Raw genomic sequence first — 25,390 nt, forward strand, 5'->3', positions numbered from 1 at the left:
TAAACTGTTAAACAGAATTGCTGATGTTTTGTTTAAAAAGAATCTGTGGGAGATAGGACCAAAATTCAGATGCCTCAAAGGTTAAAGGATGTTGCTCATTGTTTATTGGGAGGAGGGGAGGACTCACATGTTGAAGGTTGGCCAGTTTTTGTTTTTTTTTTTTTTTTTTAAACTGAGAAATGGCAGATTGATAACTTTGGTTCTAAAGGAGGTTTTTAAAGAAGTGAGTTAAAGAAGTTTTTAAAACAAGTTGTGAGGGAGAGGGACATGATAAATGGGATACATGGAGGAAATGGTATGGGTAAGTGTATATATATGCATCACCATATTGAATATGTACACAGAACTCTCTGATAAAGGCAATTGATTAAAAATATACATGTTAAGTAAAAAAGAAATGATCTTTCATTGAGCTAAAATAATTATTTGATGTTTTGTTATTTTTAATTATTTAAATGATAATTTTTAATCAGGTAACTAAGTTCTTTTTTTTTCCTTTTTATTTTTATTGTTTTTTTATTGTTTTTTTTTCCTTTTTTTTTAACTAAGAAGACTACTGAGTTCTTATGAGAAGAATGGCTCTTAAGAAATTGAAGGTGATACCAAAGGAAGGTTACTTATTACTTTTGGACTTTGATGATGAGGACGATGACATAAAAGTTTCAGAGGAGGCTCTTTCGGAAGGTATCGCATTTCCAGTATTAATTGTGTCCTGCAGTTCATTAGACTTTACCTAGTCACCTGAAATGGAAGAAGTCTTTGTTAAGAGTTTACATATACTTCATTTCTAATTTTACCTATATCTCTGTATTCCTATATACAAGGTTTTGCAGCACATAAACCTACTCTTGGAACTATATCAGCATATGTTGAGAGAGAAGAACTTTCTTGATTTCACCTCAAGAAAAGACATGAACATTGTTCGTATAATATGTTTGCCAAACATGAATTTATTTCATAAAACTTGCAAATAAATTATTTCCTTTCTTTTTCTATTATAACTTTTCCTTATTTACATTTCAAATAGTATCCCCGTTTCTAATTTCCACTCCAAAAAATCTCCTGTCCTCTCCCCTCTCCCCCATCTCCCCAACACATCATCTACCAATTCCTAACCCAGGTATTCCCCCATACTGGGGCATAGGATCTTTACAGGAACAAGTGTCTCTCCTCCCATTGATGCCTGACTAGTCCATCCTCTGCTACATAAGAAGCTGGAATCATATATCCCATTATTTGTTTTCATTGATTGGTGGTTTAATCCCATGGAATTGTGGGGTACTTGTTAGTTCATGTTGTTTTTTCTTCTAGGGGCCTGCAAACTCCTTAAGCTCCTTAGGTATTTTCTCCAGCTCCATAATTGGGGACCCTGTGCTAAGTCCAAAGGATGTCTGTGAACATCCACTTTTTTATTTGTCAGGCATTAGCAGATCCTCTCAGGAGACAACTATATCATTCTCCTGCACCCAATCCCTTGTTGGCATCTTCAGTAGATTTGGTGGTTGTATATGGGATGGATCCCCAAGTGAGGCAGTCTCTGTATTCTTTTATTCTCAGCTCCAATCTTTGTCTCTGTAACTCCCTCCATGATTATTTGGTTCCCCATTCTAAGAAGGAACGGCATATCCACACTTTGGTCTTCCTTCTTCAGTTTCATGGGTTTTGCACATTTTACCTTGGTTATTCTGAGCTTCAGGGATAATATCCACTCGTCAATGTGTAAATATCATGTGTGTTTTTTGTGATTGGGTTAACTCTCTTAGGAAGATATCATCCAGATCCATCCATTTGTATAAAAATTTCATGAATTCATTGTTTTTAATAGCTGTGTAGTAATTCATTAAGAAAATGTGCCATATTTTCTATATACATTCCTCTAAAGAGAGTCATCTGGGTTCATTTCAGCTTCTTGTTAGTATACATAAGGCTGCTATGGACAAAGTGAAGCATGTTTCCTTATTACAAGTTTGAACTTCTGGGTATAACCTTATCAATTTTATGAGGTCCCATTTGTCCATTTTTAATCTTATAGCACAAGACATTGGTGGTATTTTTTTTTTCAAGAATATCCCCCCTTTGCCCATGTATTCCAGGTTATTCCCCACTTTCTCCTCTATAAGTTTCAGTGTCTCTGGTTTTATGTGCAGTCCCTTGATCGACTTAGACTTGAACATTGCACAGGGGATGAGAATAGATCAATTTACATTCTACTACATGCTAACTGCCAATTGAACCAACACCATTTGTTGAAAATGCTGTCTCCTTTCCACTAGATGGTTTTAGCTCCTTTGTCAAAGATCAAGTGACTATAGGTTTATTTCTCTGACTTCAGTTCTATTTCATTTATCTACCTGTCTACCACTATACCTGTACCATGTAGTGTTTATCACAATTGCTTTGTAGTGCAGCTTGAGGTCAGGCATGGTGATTCCACAAGAGGTTCTTTTATTGTTGGGAATAGTTTTTCCTATACCAGGTTTTTTTTTGTTGTTGTTGTTGTTGTTGGTTTGTTTTTGTTGTTGTTGTTGTTGTTGTTGTTGTTTGTTTTTTTTCAAATTCCAGGAGAATTTGTAAATTGCCCTTTCTAACTCAGTAAAGAATTGAGTTGGAATTTTGATGGGGATTGTATTGAATCTATAAACTACTTTTGGCAGAACAGCCATTTTTACTATATTAATCCTTCCAATCCATGAGCATGGGAGTTCTTTCCATGTTCTGAGATCTTGTTTCATTTCTTTCTTCAGAGACATGAAGTTTTTATCATATATATCTTTCACTTTCTAAGTTAGAGTCACACCAAGCTATTTTATATTATTTGTGAGTATTGTGAAGGGTGATTTTTCCCTAATTTCTTTCTCATCCTCTTTTTCCTTTGAGTAGAGAAAGGCCACTGATATGTTTGAGTTAATTTTATATTCACCTACTGCACTGAAGTCATATATATGCTTATGATTTCTCTGGTACATTTTTGAGTCACTGATACATGCTATCATATATTCTGGAAATAGTGATATTTTGACTTCTTCCTTTCCAATTTGTATTCATTTGTTTTCCTTTTGTTGTCTAATTGCTCTGGTTAGGACTTCAACTACTATATTCAATAGGTATGAAGAAAGTGGGCAGCCTTGTCTAGTCCCTGATTTTAATAGGATTGTTTCATTTAGTTTAATGTTTCCTACTCGTTTGCTGTCTATTGTTTTTTTTTTTTTATGTTTAGATATGGGCCTTGAATTCCTGACCTTTCCTGGACTTTTATTATGAATGGGTGTTGTGTTTTGTCAAATGCTTTCTCAGCATCTAATGAGGTGATCATGTTGTTTTCGTCTTTGAGTTTGTTTCTATAGTGGATTAAGTTGACAGATTTCCATATATTAAACCATCCCTGCATTACAGGGATGAAGCCTACTTGACCATGATGGATGATTGTTTTGATGTATTCTTTTATTTGGTTTGCAGTGATTTTATTGAGTATTTTTGCTTCGAAATTCATAAAAGAAAATGGTCTGAAGTTTCCTTTCTTCATTGAGTTTTTGTATGGTTTGAATATAATTGTAATCTGGCTTCATAGAACAAATTCAATAGTGTTCCTTCTCTTTTGATTTTGCATAATAGTTTGAAGAGTTTTGGTATTAGGTCTCCATGTGTAAGACCCTGAAGATGGACCTCCTCTCAAGTCCAGTAAAGTCCCGGGATGAGCTGGCCAGCACCCCAATGACTTGAGAGAAATCCACACCTGATGCAAACTGCAAGAGGTTTTATTATCAGCTAGCTAAGGACAAACTCCTTCCACTGTGCAGGGCAGGGGCATATGACTCTGAGATGTGACAGAAGAAGGTTTTTATTAGCTAGCTGAGGAATTGGGATGAGTTGGGAGGAGAATTTGGAGGAGTTGGGAATAGTTGGGAGGCGTGTTCTTCTCTGCCCGGATGTCCTTGGCAAAACTCCAATTTTCGAATCTCTAGCTGTAAGGCTCAGAAACCAAAAGGCTTTTTGGTGGCTGTAGATAACATAGAGTCTCTTTCTGGCTGTATTTTTATAAATCAGGGAAAACAATCTTGGAGAATATCCAGGTGCTTTACCTTCCAGGGAGAAACGCTCTAAGTTGTAGTCTCACATTTCCCACTCCTTCTAGTACATAGTTCTGATCTTATAAGTTAGAAAATTAAACCTCTGGCCCAGCTGCCAAACAAAGTCAACATGAGGTCACAGCTTTAGGATATGTAAGATTGAAAACCTCAGAAGCCCCTTGAATGAGACAAAAGAGCCTCTTGCCAGTGGGAAGAGGGAGGGAGGGAGGTTCCTGTGCAGTGCCCACTGTGTGTGAGCAGTGCCAGGCCAGTGGGCCATGGCAGGCTGGATGCCAGAACTGGGCACATGCTGGAGGTGTGGCAGCAGGGCTTGTGAGAATCATCAGGGAGAGTCCTTTTGATCTGAGTTCAAGTTTGCCAGAATGGTGGCACCAGACCAGGACAGGTACTCCTGTTTGAAATTTATGTGGCACCAAGATGGTTTCTGGTTCGTATGTTTTTTGTTTTTGTGTTTTTGTTTTAGTTTTTTATTGTGTTTCAACATTTCCAAGGCATCTTTTCTGACCAGTTGTAGGTCCTTCAAGTGAGCTAGTGGGAGTTCTGAAAAAGAAACATGAGGGTCAAACATTCCCCCTGCTTCTGTTAAAGGGGGGGGGGTCCCCAGTTGAGGAGTTCGAATGGTGTAAGTTTAAATTTCCCTGTGGTGTTCCATACTCAGAACAAGGTGAAGGGAAAAAGAGCTGCATAATCTTTTCTGCAGGTCTCTAAAACCAATTTAGTCAAGGTTTCTTTTAATGCTCTATTAATGTGTGTTTTTGAGCTTTACTAAAGTTTCTTTTATGAGTGTGGATGACATTGCACTTGGCGTATAAATGTTCAGAATTGGGAATTCATCTTGGCAAATTTTAACATTGATGAATATGAAGTGTCCCTCCTCTTTTTTTTTTTTTTTGATAACTTTGGGTTGAAAGTCGAATTTATTTGATATTAGAATGGCTACTCCAACTTGTTTCTTTGGAACATTTCCTTGGATAATTGTTTTCCAGCCTTTTACTCTAAGGTAATATCTGTATTTGTCCCTGAGATTTGTTTCTAGTATGCTTGGTCTTGCTTACACATCCTGTCCGTATTCTATGTCTTTTTATTGGTGAATTGTGTCCGCTGATATTATGAGATATTAAGGAAAAGTAGTTGTTGCTTCCTGTTATTTTTGTTGTTAGAGTTGGAATGTGATTCATGTAGCTTTCTTCTTTTAGGTTTGCTTCAAGATCAATTTCTTGGTTTTTCTAGAGTGTAATTTCCCTCCTTATATTGGAGTTTTCCCATTATTACCCACTTGATGGGCTGGATTTGTTCGAGCATATTGTGTAGATATCGTTTTGTTTTCTCAATCTATTGTAAAATTTTTTGATGCATCTAGTAGCCTTGTCTGGCATTTCTTTTCCCTTAGGGTCTGTATGACATCTGCCCTGGATATTATGGCTTTCATAATCTCTGGGGATAAGTTAGGTATAGTTTTGATAGGATTTCCTTTATAAGTCACTTGACCATTTTCCCTTAGTGCTTTTAATATTCTTCTTTTTCTTTTCTTTTTTTTTTATTATGCATTTGGAGTTTTGATTTCTATATGATGGAAGAAATTTCTCTTGTGGTCCAAACTATTTGGAGTTTTGTAGGCTACTTGTATATTCATAGGCAACTCTTTCTTTAGGTTAGGGAAGTTTTCTTCTATAATTTTGTTGAATATATTCACTGTTCCTAAATTTGAAAAACTTACTTGTCATTGATACCTATTATCCTTAAGTTTTGTCATCTCCTTGTGTCCTGGATTTTCTCGGTGTAAATATTTCCTTTCTAAAATCTCTTCCAAAAATTTACATGGAGAGTTTTTCCAGATAAATTCAAATCGATAGTACTTTATTAACTATTACTTATATAGAATCCTTTCAAATGTTTCTGTTTTCTATTGTTAATACAGTAAAGAGCCCAGCGTTTGATAAAAATGAGAATATATCGCCTCAAGCAGAAGCAGATGAAGATATGGGGTAACATTTTCAATATTTTTTGCCAGCTCAATAGATTACTTCATAAGTAGTGTTTGTATTCCCTTCACTGGAGAAGTAGATTCAGGAAGATAGCAATACAAATCAGACACTGCTATATGTTGAGTTCAAGCCCAGCTTGAGGTCCTTCAGACCTTGTGATAACAAACACATAGCAACTAGTACAATATGACCACCTGCCTGAGATCTTCCAAGATATACACACAAAGAAAAGGAGAAAAATCATGAAAATAAGAGGGGGACCATCTGGCAAGAAGAAGGGTCTCAGCAAGAGTGGGAGACTAATGAATAAACTACTGTGGGTGTAAATGTATGAATTGGTAAAAGTAAAGAATACAAGATCACTTTGATACTCCACCATGTAATATATATATATATATATATATATATATATATATATATATATATATATATGACATTTGTTCTTAACCAAACATTATATATTTATTATAAATAATTAAAAGAAAGTTCTTTTTAAAGTTTTGTGTGGGTAAGAAAAATGTCCTACCAGTCCTCTATATTTCTTGCATTAATTTTTTATTTTCCTTTCTTCACAGAGATGAAGTAGACAGTATGTTGGATAAATCTGAAGGTATGTGTTTTTGGAGGTATTTGCCTGTTTTTTAAAGAGGTCAGAAGAGGGCATCAGATTTCTAGACTGTATAGCAAAAGGGGATAATTTTAGGGTTCACAGTAATTGTAGTTTCCTTTAAAACACATATGAGATAACTTCTCAGCAAACATTCAGAATGCAAGATTAGCTGAAGATGTAGCTCAGTGGTAAATCACCATTTAAAAGTGATGAGTTTCATCTTCAGTGGCAAAAATAAACAAACAAAAACAAACAAAGAAACAAAACAAAACAATAACAATAAAAACCCCAAACAAACCAACAAATGCACCAAATTAACAAAAATCCTACCAAACAAGCAAAACACAGTTATAAGTCTTGCAAATGAAATGTTAGGTTGTCCAGTTTGCCAAATTAACTGCAAATTGTAAAATGAGCAAGAAACCCAGTTTGCTCTTGTAAGGAAACAAGCAAAACCAGCAATAAGCATTTTAGGAGCCTAAACTTAGGCATGATTAGAGAAGAAAAAAAAATATACAGTGGCTACCACAAGAGAACAAACCTCTCAGAGGGGCTAGAGAGATGGCTGTTTTGGTAATGTGCTTTCCTTGAAAGTATAAAAATTAAGGAGGGGGTCTTAAATCGGCTTTAAAAATGCAAGCTGCAACCCAGTGAAAAGTAGGTGGAGACAGCTTGCTGTTAGCCAGGCTAGTGGCATTGGTGAGCTGCACAATCAGAGAGAACCTGTCTCAAGTTTTAAGTTTGGGCAGTCGGAGGTGGTTCATGCCTTAATCCCAGCAGTTGGTAACCAGGGTGAGGTCCAGGACTACAACACTGCCTTGAAAAAAAAAAAAAAAAAAAAAAAAAAAGGAAGGTGGAATGTGATTGAGAATGCAGCAAATGTCTATTTGTTGCCTTCTTATGCATACTTATACTGAAATGTATATGCATCAGTTTTTTACAATACTCTTTATCTGATTTACACAATCCATTAAAATGATGGTTTTTGTCCTTTTGTTTTTTCTCTATGAGGAAATTGTCAATATTAAGAAAGTGTTATAATTTTGTAATCTCCACTGTATAGTACAAATAAACATCTTTCAAGAAAAATGATCAGCACACCTTAAAAGACACAAAGGACAGGGATGGAAAGATGGCTTAGAAATTAAGAGCACTTGTTGTTCTTGGACAGAACCAAGTTTTAGTTCCTAGGACCCACACAATGGCTCAAACCCATTTTTAATTCTATATCCATGGGTTTTGGAATTCTCTTTTAGTTTCTATGTGCACCACACATGCATGTTTATAAATACAAACATGCAAAAACAAATTACTTAAATAAATAAAACAATTGAAAATTACAAACAACAGCACCTTCATCTGAAACAAAGTAGGAGAGTCTTGTTTGGGGTCCGTTTTATTTTAGCTTTCAAGTTAGTATTGTAAACTTGGAAAATGGAAAGCCTCTGGGTAGTAGTGGCAGCTAAAATACTACCTCCTTGTTGCTCTTCAATGACAGACGACTGATTGAGCCTTTCTCACCCTTAGTACACATGTGCAAACACTGCCAATCAGCAAGGGCCTTGGCTGAGATTGTTTTCCGCTATCCAAACCCTGTTACCCAGTATGCTTTGTGGTAGTCATCAAGCCGAGTTCTTGTGGAAGCAAGGTTCTTGAGGAAGCATGGTAGGGAGAAGTCTCAGTAGAGGTAGTCAATTGTCTGTTGAAAGATGATTAATCCTGTTTGAGCTGGGAGCCTGTGTGGGAAAGAATGTGGAGGGGTGGAGGTGTTACTTTAGGAGTAAGGAGAGGAGGTGACCCTCACTGGACTCAGGAAGGTACTGCTTCCAGGCTCACAATCAACTTTTCCCACTTAGGTCTCTGCTGAGAAAAACAGAGAACTTCGCTAAGGGCAGGGGTTTGAACAGAATTATTTTCTAACAGAAAGCAGGAAGGCCAGGGAATTGGAGACCCTGGAAGTCTTCTTGGGGCTTGAGGAGGTGAGGAGTGAGTAAATTGGAAGTCAGTTAGTGGAGCCAACAGACTAAAACCTTCTTTTAGCTGCTGCTGCCTGCCAGGAATTCATTAAAAACGAACTGAAAACCAGTCTTCATTTACCTCTACCTGTTGTTAAAATGGCAGATTCCCGAAATTTCTATCTATAGGCTCCAATTGTCTCAAAATACAGAGGCTCCTCTCAGCCTCAGAAGTGCTGGGACTTCAGACATAATTCAGGCCAGGTTGTTGTTATTTATTTGTTGTTTTGGTTTAGGACAGTAAGCTCTAACTCTATATCTCAGGATTGTCTGAAACCTCACCTGCAGCTTTGACTGGCCTTGAAACTGAAGTCCCCAGCCTTACAAATGTACCTGGGCCTGAGGAAATATGTGTTCTTTATTTTTTATATTTAAATTTTTGTTTGTTTGTTTGTTTGTTTGTTTGTTTTTTATTCCTTTTTTCCTTGTTGAAGATTGAAACCAGAGCTTCTTGCTGTAGCAGAAAAATATTTGTCCAGCCAGAAAAACTTTATATTTTAGATCTGCTTTAGATTTGTATTATGATGAAAAAAATTGAGGAGCTTGGTTATGATAAAAGCAACCATGATTTCATTTGGAGATTGAGATGCAAACACATTTACTCTAATTTATCAAAACCCTAGCAACAATGGGACCAAAATTTAGATCATCCTGTGATTGCATATAAACCCACTTGAAGTCACAGTTAAAGCCATCATATTAGGTGTGTGTGTGTGTGTGTGTGTGTGTGTGTGTGTGTGTGTGTGTGTGTGTGTGTGTGTGTGTGTGTTTATTTACATTTCAAATATTAGTCATTTCCTGGTTTCACCCCAGAAATTCCCTTTACCATTCCACCCTCCCTCTGCTTCTATGAGCATGTTCCCCCACCCACCAACACCCATGTCCCTGCTCTGGTATTTGCCTACACTGGGACACCAAACTTCACATGACCAAGGACATCTCCTCTCACTGATGTTTGACAAGGACATCCTCTGCTATGTATTTAGCTGGAGCCATGGGTCCCCCTCTTTGTTTGCTGGCTTCGTCCCTGAGTGCTCTGGGGTGGGGGGCGGTCTGCTTGGTTCATATTATTGTTCTTCCTGTAAGGTTACAAACCCCTTCAGCTCCTTCAGTCCTTCCTCTAACTCCTCCACTGTGGACCCCATAATCAGTCTGATTGTTGGCTGTGAGCATGATCCTCTGTTTTTGCCAACCTCTGGCAGAGCCCCTAAGGACACAGCCATATTAGGCTCCTTTCAGCAATCATTTGTTGGTATCCACAATAGTGACAGGGTCTGGTGTTTATATAAGGGATGGATCCACAGGTGGGGCAGATTCTGAATGGTCGTTCCTTCAGTCTCTGCCCTGCACTTTGTCTCCATATTTCCTCCCAGTAGTATTTTGTTCCCCATTCTGAGAAGGACAGAAACATGCACACTTTTTTCTTCCTTCTTAAGGTTTATGTGGTCTGTGAATTACATTTTGGGTATTCTGAACTTTTAGGATAATATCCACTTATCAGTGAGTGCATACCATATTTTTTCCTTTGGGATTGTGTTACCTCATAAAGGATGATATACTTTAGACCTATCCATTTGCGTGTGAACTTCCTGAAGTCATTTTTTCTTTATGGTCACTATACATTTTTATCACTATTTCTCTATAATACAGCTTGAGGTCAGGGATGATTCCCCCTGAAGGTCTTTTATTTTTGTGAATAGTTTTACAATATCCTGGATTTTCGTTATTCCAAATGATTTTGCATATTGCTCTTTCTATCTTTATAAAGAATTAAGTTTGAATATTGATGGAGAGGGCATGGAATCAGAGCTTACTTTTGGCAAGATAGACATTTTTATTAAATTATTTGGGACACCAATCTATGGCCATGGGAGATCTTTCCATCTTCTGAGAATTTCAATTTCTTTCTTCAGAGACATGAAATTCTTGTCCTACAGAACTTTGACTTGCTTTTTTCGTGTCACACCAAGGTATGAGACTATTGTGAAGAGTGTTGCTTCCATCACTTCCCTTTCAGCCTGTTTATCCTTTGAGTAGAGGAAAGCTACTGATCTATTTGAGTTAATTGTATATCCAATCACTTTGCTAAAGTTGTTTCTCAGGCTTAAGGGTACTTTAGTGGATTTTTTGGGGGTCACTAAATATACTATCTTATTACCTATTAATAGTGATATTTTCATTTGTTCTTTTCCAATTTTTAACTTTTTGACCTCTTTTTGTTGTCTATTTAATCTGGCTAGAACTTTTAGTTCTATAGTGAATAGGTAGGGAGAGAGTGGGAAGCCTTGCCATATATTAGTGGGATTGCATCAAGTTTCTCTCCATTTATTTTGATGTTGGATCCTGGTTTGCTACTATGTTTAGTTATGGGCCTTGCTTTCTGAATCTATCCAAGACTTTCATCATGAAGGTGTGTTGATTTTTTTTAAATGATTCCTCAGTGTCTAATGAGATAATACTGTGTTTTTTCCTTGAGATTCTTTACATATTGGATTACATTGATGGATTCCCATATATTGAACCATTCCTGTATCCCTGGGACGAAGCCGCTTGATCATGAAGGATGATCATTTTTGATGTGTTCTTGGATTGTGTTTAACAGGATGTTATTGAGTATTTTTGCATCAATATTTATAAGTTAAATTGGTCTGAAGTATCCTGTCTTCATTGGGTTTTTGTATGGTTTGGGTATAAGAGTAAATGTTGCTTCATAGAACAAATTAAGTAGTGTTCATTTTCTTTTGTTTTTGCATAATAGATTGAAGATTGTTGGTATTGGTGTTTCATTGAAAGTCTGATAGAAATCTGTACTAAACCCATCAGATACGGGTTTTTTATTTTATTTATTTTTTTTTTGGAGGGGGGAGCTCTTAATGACTGCTTCTATTTCTTTGGGGGTTATGGGAGAGTTTACAGGGTTTATCTCAACCTGATTGAAATTTAGTACCTGACATCTGTCTAGATAATTGACCAATTCATCCAGATTTTCCACTTTTGCTAAGTTACAGGCTTGTATAGTAGGATCTGATGATTTTTTTGGATTTACTAAGTATCTGTTGTTATGTCTCCCTTTTCATTACTGGTTTTTAATGTTGAAACTTTCCCTGTGCCCTGTAATTAGTCTGGCTAATGTTTTATCTATCTTGTTGACTTTCTCAAAGGTCCAGCTCCTAGTTTGTTTGATTTTATGTTATAGTTCCTTTGTTTCCACTTGTTTGATTTCAGCCCTGAGTGTGATTATTTCCTGCCTTCAACTCCTCTTGGGTGAATTTCCTTCCTGTTATTCAAGGGGTTTTAGGTGTTCTGTCAACGTACTACTGTATCTTCTCTCCAGTTTCTATTTAGAGGCATTCAGAGCTATGAGATTCCCTTTAACACTGCTTTAGTTGTGTTCCACAACTTTCAGTATGTAGTAACTTCATTTTTTTTTTAAACTCTAAAAAGTCTTATATTTATTTTTTTTATTTCTTCCCTACCTGATTTATCACTGACTGGATTTTTGTTGACCTTCTACGTGTACATGGGTTTTCAATTATTTATATTATTATTTCAGATCAGCCTTAGTCCTTGGTGATTAGATAGGATGTATGAGATTATTTGGATATTTTTATATCTGTTGAGGCATGTTTTGTGACTGATTATATTGTTAATTTTGGAGAAGGCGTCATGAGGTGCTGAGCAGAATGGACAATTTTTGTTCTAGAATAAAATGTTCTATAGATATCAACTAATGTATTTGTTTCATAACTTCTGTTAGTTTAACGGTGTCTTTTTTTAAATTTTTCTTTCCAGGATCTTTCCATTGATGAGGGAGGGTTGTTGAAGTCTTCTGCTATTATTGTGTGTGGTGCAATGTGCATTTTGAGCTGTACTAAAGTTTCTTATATGAATATGGATGCCATTGCATTTGGACTATAAATGTTTAGAATTGAAAATTCATCTTGGTAAATTTTAACTTTGATGAATATGAAGTGTCACTTTTTGTCTTTTTTGATAACATTGGGTTGAAAGTCAAGTTTATTTGATATTAGAATGGCTACTCCAAATTTGTTTCTTTGGAACATTTGCTTAGAAAATTGTTTTCCAGCCTTTTACTGTGAGGTAATGTCTGTCTTTGTTCCTGTTGTTTGTTTCTGGTATGCTGGGTCTTGCTTACACATCCAGTCTGTTAGTCTATTTCTCTCTAATTGGTGAATAGAATATGGCGATACTAAGAGATACTAAGACAAAGTCTTTGTTTCTTCCTGTTATTTTTGTTGGAACTTTGTTCATGTAGCTACCTTCTTTTAGGTTTACTTCAATATTAATATCTTGTTTTTGCTAGCATGTGATTTCCCTCCTTATATTGGAGTTTTCCCTTTATTATCCCTTGAAGGGTTTGATTTGTTCAAAGATATTGTGTAAATATTGTTTTTTCACGGAATACCTTGTTTTCTCAATCTATGGTAAAATAGTTTTGCTGCATATTATAGCTTTGGCTCTTATTTCTGCTCTCTTAGTGTCTGTATGATATCTACCGTGGATCTTATGGCTTTCATAGTCTCTGGGGAGAAGTTAGGTGTAATTCTGATAGGAATTCCTGTATATGTTACTTGACCATTTTACCTTACTGCTTTTAATATTCTTTCTTTGTTTTGTGCATTTGGTGCTTTGATTAATATATGATGGCAGGGATTTTTGTTTTTGTTGTTGTTTTTCTGGTCCAAAGTATTTGGAGTTCTGCATGCTTCTTCTATGTTCATGGACATCTCTTTCATTAGGTTAGGAAAGGTTTCTTTTATAGTTTTGTTGAAGATATTCACTGACCCTATAATTTGGAAATCTTACTTCTCATCTATACCTGTTATCCTTATGTTTTTTCTTCTCCTTGTGTACTAGATTTCCTGGATGTACTTAATTTTACTTAGTTTTTAAAATCTGTTTCAAAAACTAAAAACAGGCAGTTTTTCCAAAGAAATTCAAATTGATAGTACTTTATTAACTATTACTAATATTGCATACTTTCAAATGTTTACATTTTCTATTGTCAATACAGTAAATAACCCAGCAATTGGTAAAGATGGAAATATATCGCCTCAAGTAAAAGGAGATGAAGACATGGGGTAATATTTTCAATTCTTTTTCTTTTTTTCTTTTTCTTTTTTTTTTTTTTTTTTTTTTTTTGCCAGTTCAATAGAGTACTTCAAAAGTAGTGTTTGTGTTACCTTCACTGGAAAAGTAGATTCAGGAAGATCAGCATTTCAATGTCAGATGCTGCTATATGTTAAGTTCAAGCCCAGCTTGGGATCCTTTAGACTTTGTGATCACAAACACATAGGAACTCATACAATAGGACCACCTGCATGTGATATTTGACACACTCAAAGAAAAGGAGAAACATCATAAAAATAAGTAGGGGACTATCTGGGGAAAAAAAGGGTCTCGGCAAGTGTGGGAGAGTTATGAATAAACTCCTTGTGGTGTGTAAACGTATGAATTGTTAAAAGTAAATAATCCAAGTTCAAGTTGGTAGTCCACCATATATTTTATATGCATATGACATTTGTTCCAAACCAAACATTATATATTTATTATAAAAAATTAAAGAAGGTTCTGTGTAAAGTTTTGTGTGTGGTAAAAAAAAATGGCCTACCAGTCTACTATATTTCTTGCTTTAATTTTTTATTGTTCTGTCTTCACAGACATGAAGTAGGCAGTATGTTGGATAAATCTGGAGGTATGTGTTTTAAAAATATTTCCCTGTTTCTTGAAGAGGCCAAACGAGGGAAAGAGATCTCTATAGAACTTATAGCATAGGGAGATAATTGTAGGCTTCACAGAAATTATAGTTTTCTTTAAAAAATACACACAGATAACTTCTCATCCAACATTCAAAACTAAAGATTAACTAAAGATGTAGCTCAGTGGTAAAGCACCATTAAAAGTTATAAATTTCATCTTCAGTGGTGAAAACAAAAACAAAAACAAAAACCAAAAACCAGCAAAAAAAAAAAAAAAACAAACCCAGCAAATTAACAAAAAAAAAAAAAAAAAAAAAGCACCAAAGAAACAAAACACAGCAATAAGCCTAGTAAATGAAATGTCAGTTTGTCCAGTGTGCCAAATTAACAGCAAATTGTAAAGTGAGCAAGAAAACCAATTTGCTGTTGTAAGGAAACAAGCAAAACCACCACTAAGCATTTTAGGAGCCTAAATTTAGGCATGATTAGAGAAATAGAAAAAGAAACCAAACAAACAAAAAACAAACAAACAAAAAATTGCAGTGTCTATAGCAACAGAACAAACCTTGAAGAGAGGCTAGAGAGATGGCTGTTTTAGTAAAATGTTTTCCTTGAAAATAAAAGTGGGGGCCTAGAATCCACTTCTAAAATGCAGTCTGCCAACCAGTGCTGAGTAGGTGGAGACAGCTTGCTGGCTAGCCGAGGTAGTGGCATTGGTTAGCTGCATATTCATATTCAGAGAACCTATCTCAAGTTTTAAGTTGGGTCAGTCAGTGGTGGCACATGCCTTAATCCCAGACGTTGGGAGGCAGAGGCAGGGAGATTTTTGATTTTGACGCCACCCTGGTATACAGGGTGAGTCCCAGGTTAACCAGAGCTATACAGATAAACCCTGACTTGAAAAAAAAAAAAGAGAAAATGAAAAAGAAATTTGGAATATAATTGAGAATAAAACAGATGTCTATATCTGGCCTCCTTATGCACCCATATACTGAAATGTATACACTCCATTTTTATCCTGAAACTTTTTATGATTTACACAATCCATTAAAATTATGTTTTTTTTTTTGTTGCTGTTTTGTTTGTTTGTTTGTTTGTTTTTCTGTTTCTGGAAATAGACAACATTAACAAAGTCATTTTTTATACAATCCATTATATAGTAAAATTAAACATCTATCGTTAGAAATGATCCAGCACACCTTAAAACACACACAGGATAGGAATGGAAAGATGGCTTAGAAATTAAGAACACTTGTTGCTTTTGTACAGAACCAAGGTTTAGTTCCTAGAACCCACATAATTCTCAAAATCATTTTTAATTTTAGATCCAGGGATATTGGCATCCTATTCTAGTTTCTAGGGGAACTAGTCATATATGTTATATAAATACAAACATGCAAAAACACTTTAGTTTAAAAAAAAAAAACAAAAAAAAACCAAAAAAAAAAAAAACCAAACAAAACAAAACAAAAAAAAAAAAACAATTTAGAGTTACACAGTACAGCCCCTTCATCTGAAACCAAGTAGGAGAGTCGTCTTTGGAGTTCATTTTATTTTAACTTTCAAGTTAGTATTGCAAACTTAGAAAATGGAAAGCCTCTGGGTAGTAGAGGAAGTTAAAATACTACCCGCTTTTTGAAGCTTTAATCACAGATGATTGAAAGAGCCTCTCTTACCCTTAGTACTCATGTGCAAACACAGCCAATCAGCAATGGGCTTGGCTGAGATTGTTTTCCCGCTGTTCAAACCCTGTTACCCAGTATGGTGGCTACAAAGAGTTCTTGAGGAAGCAAAATTCTTGAGGAATCATGGTAGGATGAAGTCTCAGTGGAGGTAGTCAATTGTCTGTTGGTTAATCCTGGTTCAGCTAGGGGTCTGGGTGGGGATGAAGGTGGAGTTTTGGAGGTGTTTCTTCAGGAGTAATGAGATTAGGTGACCCTCACTGGGCTCAGGAAGTTGCTACTTCTAGGTTCACAATCGACCTTTCCCACTTAGGCCTCTGCTGAGAAAAACTGAGAACTTCACTGTAAGTGCAAGAGTTTGAACAGACTAGCTCCTAGCAGAAATCAGGAAGGTCAAGGAAATGGAGACCCTGAAAGTATTCTTGGGGCCTGGGGATGTGAGGTGTGAGTAAACTGGACTTCACTTAGTGGATGAAACAGACAAGAACCTCTTCTGTGCAACTGCTTCCCACCAGGAATTTATTAAAAAGAAACTGAAAACCAGTCTACATTTTAACGTGTTGTGAAAATGCCACATTGCCGAAATTTCTATATATAGTTTCCAAACTGCCTCAAATACTAGAGGCTTCTCTCTGCCTCAGAAGTGCTGGGAATTCAGACATAATTCAGACCAGGCTGTCTTTATTTATTTGTTGTTTTAGTTTAGGAAAGTAAGCTCTAGCTCTATATCTCAGGATTGTCTGAAACCTCAATTGCAGCCTGGACTGGCCTTGTACCTGAAGTCCTCAGCCTCAGAAATGTAATGGGGCCCGAGGAATCATGCCTTCTTTATTTTTTATATCTAAATTTTGGGGGTTTTTATTTTTCATTCCTGAAGATTTAAACCAGAGCTTCTTGCTGTAGCAGTAAAATATTTGTCCAGCCAGGAAGAATTTTATATTTAAGATTTGTCTTAGATTTGTATTGTGATGAAAAAGGTTGAGGAGCTTGGTTGTGATAAGAGCAACTATGATTTTATTTGGAGATTGAGATGCAGACACATTTACTCTAATTTATCAAAAAACTAGCAGGAATGGGAAAAATTTAGATCATCCTGTGATTAGATGTAAACCCACTTGAAGTCACAGTTAAAGCCATCAGAGTGTGTGTGTGTGTGTGTGTGTGTGTGTGTGTGTGTGTGTGTGTGTGTGTGTGTGTGTGTGGTGTATTTATTTACATTTCAAATATCAGCCATTTCCTGGTTTAGTCCCAGGAAATCCCTATTCCATTTGACACTTGCTTTGTTTCTATGAGCCTGTTCCCTCACCCACATACTCCACCTCCCTACCCTGGCATTTGCCTACACTGGGGCATGGAGCTTTCACAGAACCAAGGACCTCTCCTCCCACTGATGTCTGACAATACCATCCTCTGCTCTATATGCAGCTAGAGTCATGGGTGCCCCTCTTTGTTTGGTGGCTTAGTCCCTGAGTGCTCTGGACTGTCTGCTCGGTTCATATTGTTGTTCTTCCTGTAAGGTTGCAAACCCCTTCAGCTCCTTCAGTTCATCCTCTAAGTGCTCCCCTGGGGACCCCATGATCAGTCTGATTGTTGGCTGTGAGCATCAGCCTCTGTTCTTGCCAAGCCCTTGCAGAGCCTCTCAGGAGACAGTCATATTATGCTCCTATCAGCAAGCACTTGTTGGTATCCACAATAGTGACTGTGCCTGGTTTCTGTATATGGGATGGATCCAAAGGTTGGACAGAATCTGGATGGTCATTCCTTAAGTCTCTGCCCTGATCTCCACATTTCCTACCAGGAATATTATGTTCCCCATTCTAAGAAGGACTGAAACACCTACACTTTTGTCTTCCTTCTTCTTGAGCTTCATGTGGTCTGTGAATTACATTTTGGGTATTCTGAGCTTTTAGGATAATATCCACTTATCAGTGAGTGCATACCATGTTTTTTTTTTTTCCTTTGAGATCACACAGGATGATATATTTTAGATCTCTCCATTTAATGAAGGCATTGTCTCTGTACCATTACCATACATTTTTTATCACTATTTCTGCATAATACAGCTTAAGGTCAGGGATGATTCCCCCTGAAGTTCTTTTATTGTTGAGAATAGTTTTGGGATATTCTGGAGTTTTGATATTCCGAATGGTTTTGCATATTGCTCTTTCTGTCTCTACAAAGAATTGAGTTTCAATTTTGATGGAGAGTGCATGGAATCTGTAGATTGCTTTTGGGAAGACAGCCATTTTTACTAACTTAATCTATGACCATGGGAGACCTTTCCATCTTCTGAGATTTTTCAGTTTCTTTCTTCAGAGACTTGAAGTTCTTGTCATAGAAATCTTTCACCTGCTTGGTTTGAGTCACATCAAGGAACTATAATTTGTGACTTTTGAAAGGTGTTGTTTCCATAATTGCCTTTCAGCCTGTTTATCTTTTGAGTAGAAGAAAGGTACTGTTTTGTTTGAGTTAATTGTATATCTAGCCACTTTGCTGAAGTTGTTTTTCAGGTTTATGGGTTCTCTGATGGAATTTTTGTGGTCACTTAAGTATACTATTTTATTATCTGCTAATAGTGATATTTTGATTTATTCCTTTCCAATTTTTATTCCTTTGACCAATTTTTGTTTTCTAGTTGCTCTGTCTAGAACTTGTAGTACTATAGTGAATTGGTAGGGAAAGAGTAAGAAGCCTTGTCTAGTCCTGTCTTGTCTTATTTTAGTGGGATTGCATCAAGTTTCTCTCCATTTAATTTGATGTTGGCTTCTGGTTTGCTTCTATATTTAGGTATGTGCTTAAAATTCTTAATCCATCCAAGACTATTATCATGAAGGTTTGTTGATTTTTTTCAAATAATTTCTCTTCATCTAATGAGAACTGTGTGTGAATTTGCTTCAATATATGTGTGCGTGTTTGTATGTGTGTGTCTGTGTGTGTGTGACAGATACATATATATGTATCTGATGAATCCGATTGTTTCATAACTTCTCATTAGTTTCACAGTGTCTCTTTTTCATTTATTTTTTCCAGGACCTCTGCGTTGCTCAGAGTGGGGTGTTGAAGTTTCTCACTATTATTATATGGGGTACAATATGTACTTTGAGTTCTAGTAAAATTTCTTTATGAATTTGGTTGCCCTTGTATTTGGAGCATAGATATTCCGAATTGTGAGTTCATCTTTGATGAATTATTCTTTGATAAGCATGAAGTAACATTACTTACCTTAAAAAACAAAAAAAAAAAGTACTTTGTGAACCTCCTCTTTTCCCAGTAGGCCCTCTTGACTACTGAGGCTTTTTTGTAAAAGCTTTGAAGGAATTTTAAAAGGAAAAAAAAATAGATGTAAACAATTTCACAGTTCCATGTACTCATAGCTAAGTGATATGTATACAAAATTCTATACATGAAACATATTTTCATTGATCCAGTGCTAATTTTATATTAAGTCAGTTTCTTTTCTAGGAGTCTTCTGTGCTTCCTTCTTTATATGGCACAGTGCAAAACTGAATTCTTTAATGTAACCCTTATAACTTATTTTTAAATTTTATGTTATGGTTATTGTTTTTTTTTTTTCTTTCACGTGTGTATGTGCACAACTAGTGTGTCTTGTACCTGAGGAAGCCAGATGAAGGCCTTGAATCCCCTGAAACTGAAGTTATAGGTAGTGAGCCACCTTGTGGGTTTTGGTACTCCAATCTCAGAAATCTGGAAGGGAACCAGTGCTCTTAACTGCTGAATCATCTCTCCAATCCCTTCATTATTTTTTTTTCTTTTTATGAAATGAATTATGTAACTGTAAGTGGAAGACAACTTACTAAACAATGAGAGAATGATACTCAGTTTCTAAAGTATCTGTTTTAAATTATATGTAACTGAATGCTAAGTGAGCTTTCTCAGAAGACAGTAACTTGTCTTTGAGATATGGTGTCATTATGTAGTTCAGGCTGGCCTGCATTTTCCTATTTAACCTATGCAGTCTTTACACTGGAAATCTCCTGCTTAAGCTTCCAATACTAGGATCATACACAAAAAAACATCTTACATGGCTTACTAAACAATGCTCCTAATACCTATTTTTGGACTTATTTATGTGTATTAGTGTTTTGCTTACAGTTATATATGTGCACCACATGTGTACCTGTTGTTCAGATATCAGTTGATTATTTCAGATACCTGGAACTGGAGTCAGATAGTTGTGAGCCACCATATGAGTGCTAGACACCAAACCTATGTCCTTTGCAAAGAACAGGAAGTACTCTTAACTGCTGAGCCATATCTCTACCCCCATGAAACAATATTATATTTTTAAAAAATAATATTTTGCTTCTTTCAAGTTACCCATTTTACCAAATTATTTTTTTTCAACTGAAGGATTTGTTCTATTTAGAGGAGGCAGAATAATCATTTAATAATCTGATTTTGTCTAGTACTATGTATGGTGAGAATATTAAACATGTACACTGAAATATAGCTTCATCCTAGTTACTGAAAGCTAACTGTGCATGCTAGAAAGGTACTAAACATTTTCTGAAGCGTTACAATTTTCATGAACTGCAGCAGTTACTGATCAAAAGTTCGTACCATAATTTTCTTCAAGTGTTTTTTTAAAGGATATGTTCTGAAATATAATTACCAATTCACTTTAGAAATAATTTTATTTTGATTAAAAAAAACTTGGAGATCATTGTTTTAAACATAGATTTTAACATTTTTATCTATTTTTATTTATATAGGTATTTTGCCTATAAGTATGTCTGTGAGTCATATACATATGTACCTGGTGCATGCAGAATTTAGAACAGGGCATCACATCCCCTGGAACTGGAGTTGGAGATATTTGTGCACATTATGTAGGTGCTAGGAATCAAACGCAGGTTTGATTCTGACAGGGTCTCATTTGTAGCTCTGACTGTCCTGGAACTCAGTATGTTGACCAGGTTAACCTGGAACACACAAATATCTCTCTGCCTTTTCCTCCAGAATACTAGGATTAACATGGGAACCAATATGCCCGGCTGCCCTCTTATTTTAATTGAATATTTTAAACAATGGGTCTAACAGTTCCACAATCAAGTTTGTTCTTTCAGTTGCATCATCTTTTTTAGATTTGGAAAAGAATTAGCCTTTATTAAAAGTGTTTCCCTATGAAGAATTAAGTATACTTTTGATCCTTTGTTTTGTGCATGTGTTCTTTTGAAAACTGTTCTTGAAGCTCAAAAGTATTTTCCTTACAGAAATTAAAATTCAGATAAGATTAGATATTTCTTATCCAAAATACATGGACTGTTTTATTCTATGTTGTGGAACATTTCTGTAGACTTTATAGGCTGAACATCCTTCATCTGAACATACCAAACCCTAAGTATTCTAAAGTATGAAGCATGTTTGTGATATCTATCATTTAATTTTAAGTTTCCATAGCATTATTGAATGAAATTTATCTATATCTATTTTTACTTGAATACATGGAATCATCTATTTTTTCTTCAAAATGACCCTTTATTTTTAATATAGATGACATTTATAAGACGCTTCACATAAAGAGAAAATGGATGGAAACTTATGTCAAAGAATCTTTCAAAGGCAGCAACCAGAAATTAGAAAGATTTTGCAAAACGAACGAACGAGAGAGGTAGAGTTGTTATATTTGTAGGGTCAAATGTGTATCATTTTAAAAATTATATGTGGCTGAAGTTTAAAAAAAATTATATCATGTCTGATTCTTTAGTAAAAATGTTTGGCTTTGATTTTGTCTAAACAGTTAACCCTATAACATCATGCCTTCAAGCAAACTAAATCTAATTCATAGAAATCTATGAAAATTTTATTTTCTGCTTTAAGTCAATGTTAATGAGATTTAAATTTTAATTTACATTCATTGTGGAAATACAGAAGTCTTGCACATAGTCTTAGGAATGTAATTTACTGATTATTATGTTTAACAATATTCAAAAGGAACAACTACAATTACATATGCAGACAATTTGTATATTTTAGTTGACATGTTTTGCACTGTCTTTACTAAGGCAATGTATGAAAAATAAATTAGAACTTATATTTGGTAGAAAATAATGAAAAAAAAACCACATTGAAATATAATTAAATTTTGTACATGTATATATATATATACATATATATATATATATATACATATGTGTGTGTGTGTATGTGTGTGTGTGTGTGTGTGTGTGTGTTACGTGTGTGTTGTGTGTGTTTATATTTCTTTAATTTTGAAAAGCTAAAACGTAAATGAAAACCTCTCTGATAATATGTTAGGGGAAAAATCTATAATGATTTCCCATTAGATATTTTATACTGCTATTTTTCTTTTTATAGTATGAAATGTTCAATTGAATTTGTTCTGAGTGTTCTTTTTCATATTGGTATGAAATGTGCCTGCTTTTGTTACTGTGCTTTACAGGAAGAACATCAACAACAAATTTTGTGAGCAGTATATAACTACATTTCAGAAGTCTGATATGGATGTACAGAAATTCAATGAAGAAAAAGAAAAATCAGTGGTTGGTACCATAAAAAAAACTTAATATTTAACCTAGTATTACTAAGTAGGAATGGAACAACTAGCCTTGAGTTGAGCATATGAAACTAAATTAAGTTCCATTATCTATCTATCCTTGCTTCTGTTCTAGTCTTACTGAGATATAAACTATTGATTGCATACTATATCAATGAAAACGACTAGGCATTTTATGGTATACCAGATCATAAATTTTCAAGAGGCAGACATTTGCAGAAAGATCAAGAGATGATTACCAGTGACTACAAAAAAAAAAAAAAAAAAAAACCAAAACAAAAAAAAAAAAAACAAAAAAACCACAATATATCAGAGTTCAAAGAAGAGAGAAAGCTTATTTATTGGTTTCACCTGGACTCTGTTGTTTATATTAAAAAACCAACTCAATTTGGTAAATCAGTTCTTACAGTCCTAAATTTAGTAAAGATTTAGTAACAACAGAGGATGGAAATAAACAATCTCAACAGCCCTGGAAGAATTTTCCTGTGGAAGAATATCAGCAAACAATTTTAGATCACGTCTCCATTACTCTACCTGTAGAGTAATCACCTGGTTTCCAAGTAAGATCTGAGACAACGATAATCATATTAACTATTTTATTTTATTTACTGGTTAATAGTTTGGAAAGTATTCAATTTGAAAGGAACAGCAAATTCATCTTGCCTCAGAAGGCATTTAGGAAGCTGCCATTATGAGTCAGTTCCGGAAAGAGATAGACACTAAAGATAAATAATAAATACTCCAATTGAAGGCAGTTTTTAAACATTGGACTCTGAATGACATTTCAAGGAAAAGTGATCATCCCTGTAAATAAGGAGTCTAAAGACAGAACAGCAGGGTACTTCAAGATTTGTAATTCTGCATATGGCAGCTGGGGAGAGGGAGCCAGTAAAGGAAGAGAACCACTGGTAGAAAGAAAACTACCATGAGTGAAGGAAAGTTTTAAAGAAGAAAAGATCCCTAAATGTGTCATATGCTGCATGTGGGCCCAATAAGATTGATTTACAGGGCTGGAAGATGGTTTAATTGGTAATCTTTCTCCCGTGTAGGCATGGAGACCCCAGCTTATATTCCCTGCATTGGGATGAATGCCCACACCACCACCACCAACAACAAAATAAACAACAACAAACTAGCAACACTAAAAACAAACCACCACCACAACAACAAAAAAAAGTTGGTGTGGTTGTGAGCATTTTAAAACAACCAATCTCAGATTTAGTTCCGAGAAAAGAAGATCTCCAGATCTTTGTAGCCACCAGGTGTAGCATAAATGATGAGCTCTAGGTTTAGTGAGATTCTGTCTCTGAAACAGTACTGTGAAATCAAAGATGACACCCAATATTAACCCTTTGTCTCCAAATGTATGCAGGTGCACTTTTTTTAAAGATAAGCATTGCAAATTAGAGGTAATTTTACTTAATTATGATGATTTGAGTGCAAATGTGAGGTAAAAAATTGATCACAGTGAATAAAGGGCAAAACAGGATTGTAGTAGCCCAAGGTGAAAAGGTGTAAAGGGCTTGTCTTAATTTTTTTTTAAATGCAAATTATCATGGTTGTGCGCAACCCTAAAGAATACAATGAGAACTTTATGTTACTACTTCTATATGTTGCTTGAGATTGTAATCTAGAGAAAACCAATCTAAGCTTCGAAGACTAGGATTTTACCGAGTTCATGTATACATGGTGCATGCCTATACACATAAGAACTTGGGAGGCTAAGGCCAGTCTGTGCATTATAAAAAACTCTTTCACATTAAAAAAAAATTCCTACCCCACAATTGGTAGCATAATGTTATTTCATATCATTGTAAATATATATATATATTTAGTCAAAATAGTTGTTAAAATTTTAAATCAGTTGGAAAACTATTCCTTTTAACTTTCATATAGAATTATTTTTGCTCACATAAATGTTTTAGTATTAGATATACATTTAGTGTTTTATTGTTAGACTACCATGCATGTTGCATGGCAGTAACAACAAAAATAAACAGAATTGTTATACTAATGTTTTCCTTTTACATTTGTAGAATAGTTGTCAAAAAGAACAACAAGCATTGAAACTGTCCAAATGTAGTCAGAACCAGACCCTGGAAGCAGTTAAAGAAATGCATGAGAAGTCCATGGAGGTATGTTGCACATGGTCCATAAAATGACCTTAGGAATCTAAATATGTTTTAATAATCATAAAGTTTTAACTACTTATTATTTTGAATTATTTCTTACTGAAATGACTGCTATTATCCATAAAATCCTAATGGCTTTGTATGAATTATTAAAGATATGAAATGATAAAATGGGAATTTGACCTCAGATGTACCTCATATTTAATAACACTATAATTATCCTGCTTTATTAAACATAACCCTAACACTAACCCTAATCCTAATCCTGACCTTAACCTTTACCCTATACATCATCTGCACAGAATCTTTCATATTTGTATCCTTGGGAATTTATTTAATAAGAGGTACTTTTCTGTTTTAGGTTGTGATGAACTTGGGGACCAAGAACTAAGATATGCTTTTTGGTGTAGATGGTGAACTGAGAAAAAAAAATGTCTATGTTTGAAAGAGCCATCATGGAGAATAATCTGAAGTACTCTTCTACTTTCCCATCTTCAGAAAAATGAAGCATGAAAAATTTTCACTTGCTGGTATATATATAAAACAAATAAAAAAATCTCTAACTTTTTTGTTTCCTATGAAACAGAGTTTTAAAGTTTCTTTAATCCTTGTTATTCTGATGA

At 35.1% G+C, this 25,390-nt stretch overlaps 1 protein-coding gene across 1 annotated transcript; it reads left to right on the top strand.

Annotated features, from left to right (window-relative positions):
• The first annotated feature begins 566 nt into the window (after nt 1-566).
• Nucleotides 567-25,158, top strand: Gm28998 (predicted gene 28998). Its single transcript, XM_017318756.1, has 7 exons — nt 567-684; nt 6,007-6,073; nt 6,649-6,683; nt 21,615-21,732; nt 22,522-22,621; nt 24,672-24,770; nt 25,129-25,158. The coding sequence occupies exons 1-7, from the start codon at nt 567-569 to the stop codon at nt 25,156-25,158; spliced, it is 567 nt and encodes a 188-aa protein (XP_017174245.1).
• The last annotated feature ends 232 nt before the right edge of the window (nt 25,159-25,390 follow it).

The sequence above is a fragment of the Mus musculus genome, chromosome Y (assembly GCF_000001635.26).
Source record: "Mus musculus strain C57BL/6J chromosome Y, GRCm38.p6 C57BL/6J".
NCBI classification, from domain to species: domain Eukaryota; kingdom Metazoa; phylum Chordata; class Mammalia; order Rodentia; family Muridae; genus Mus; species Mus musculus.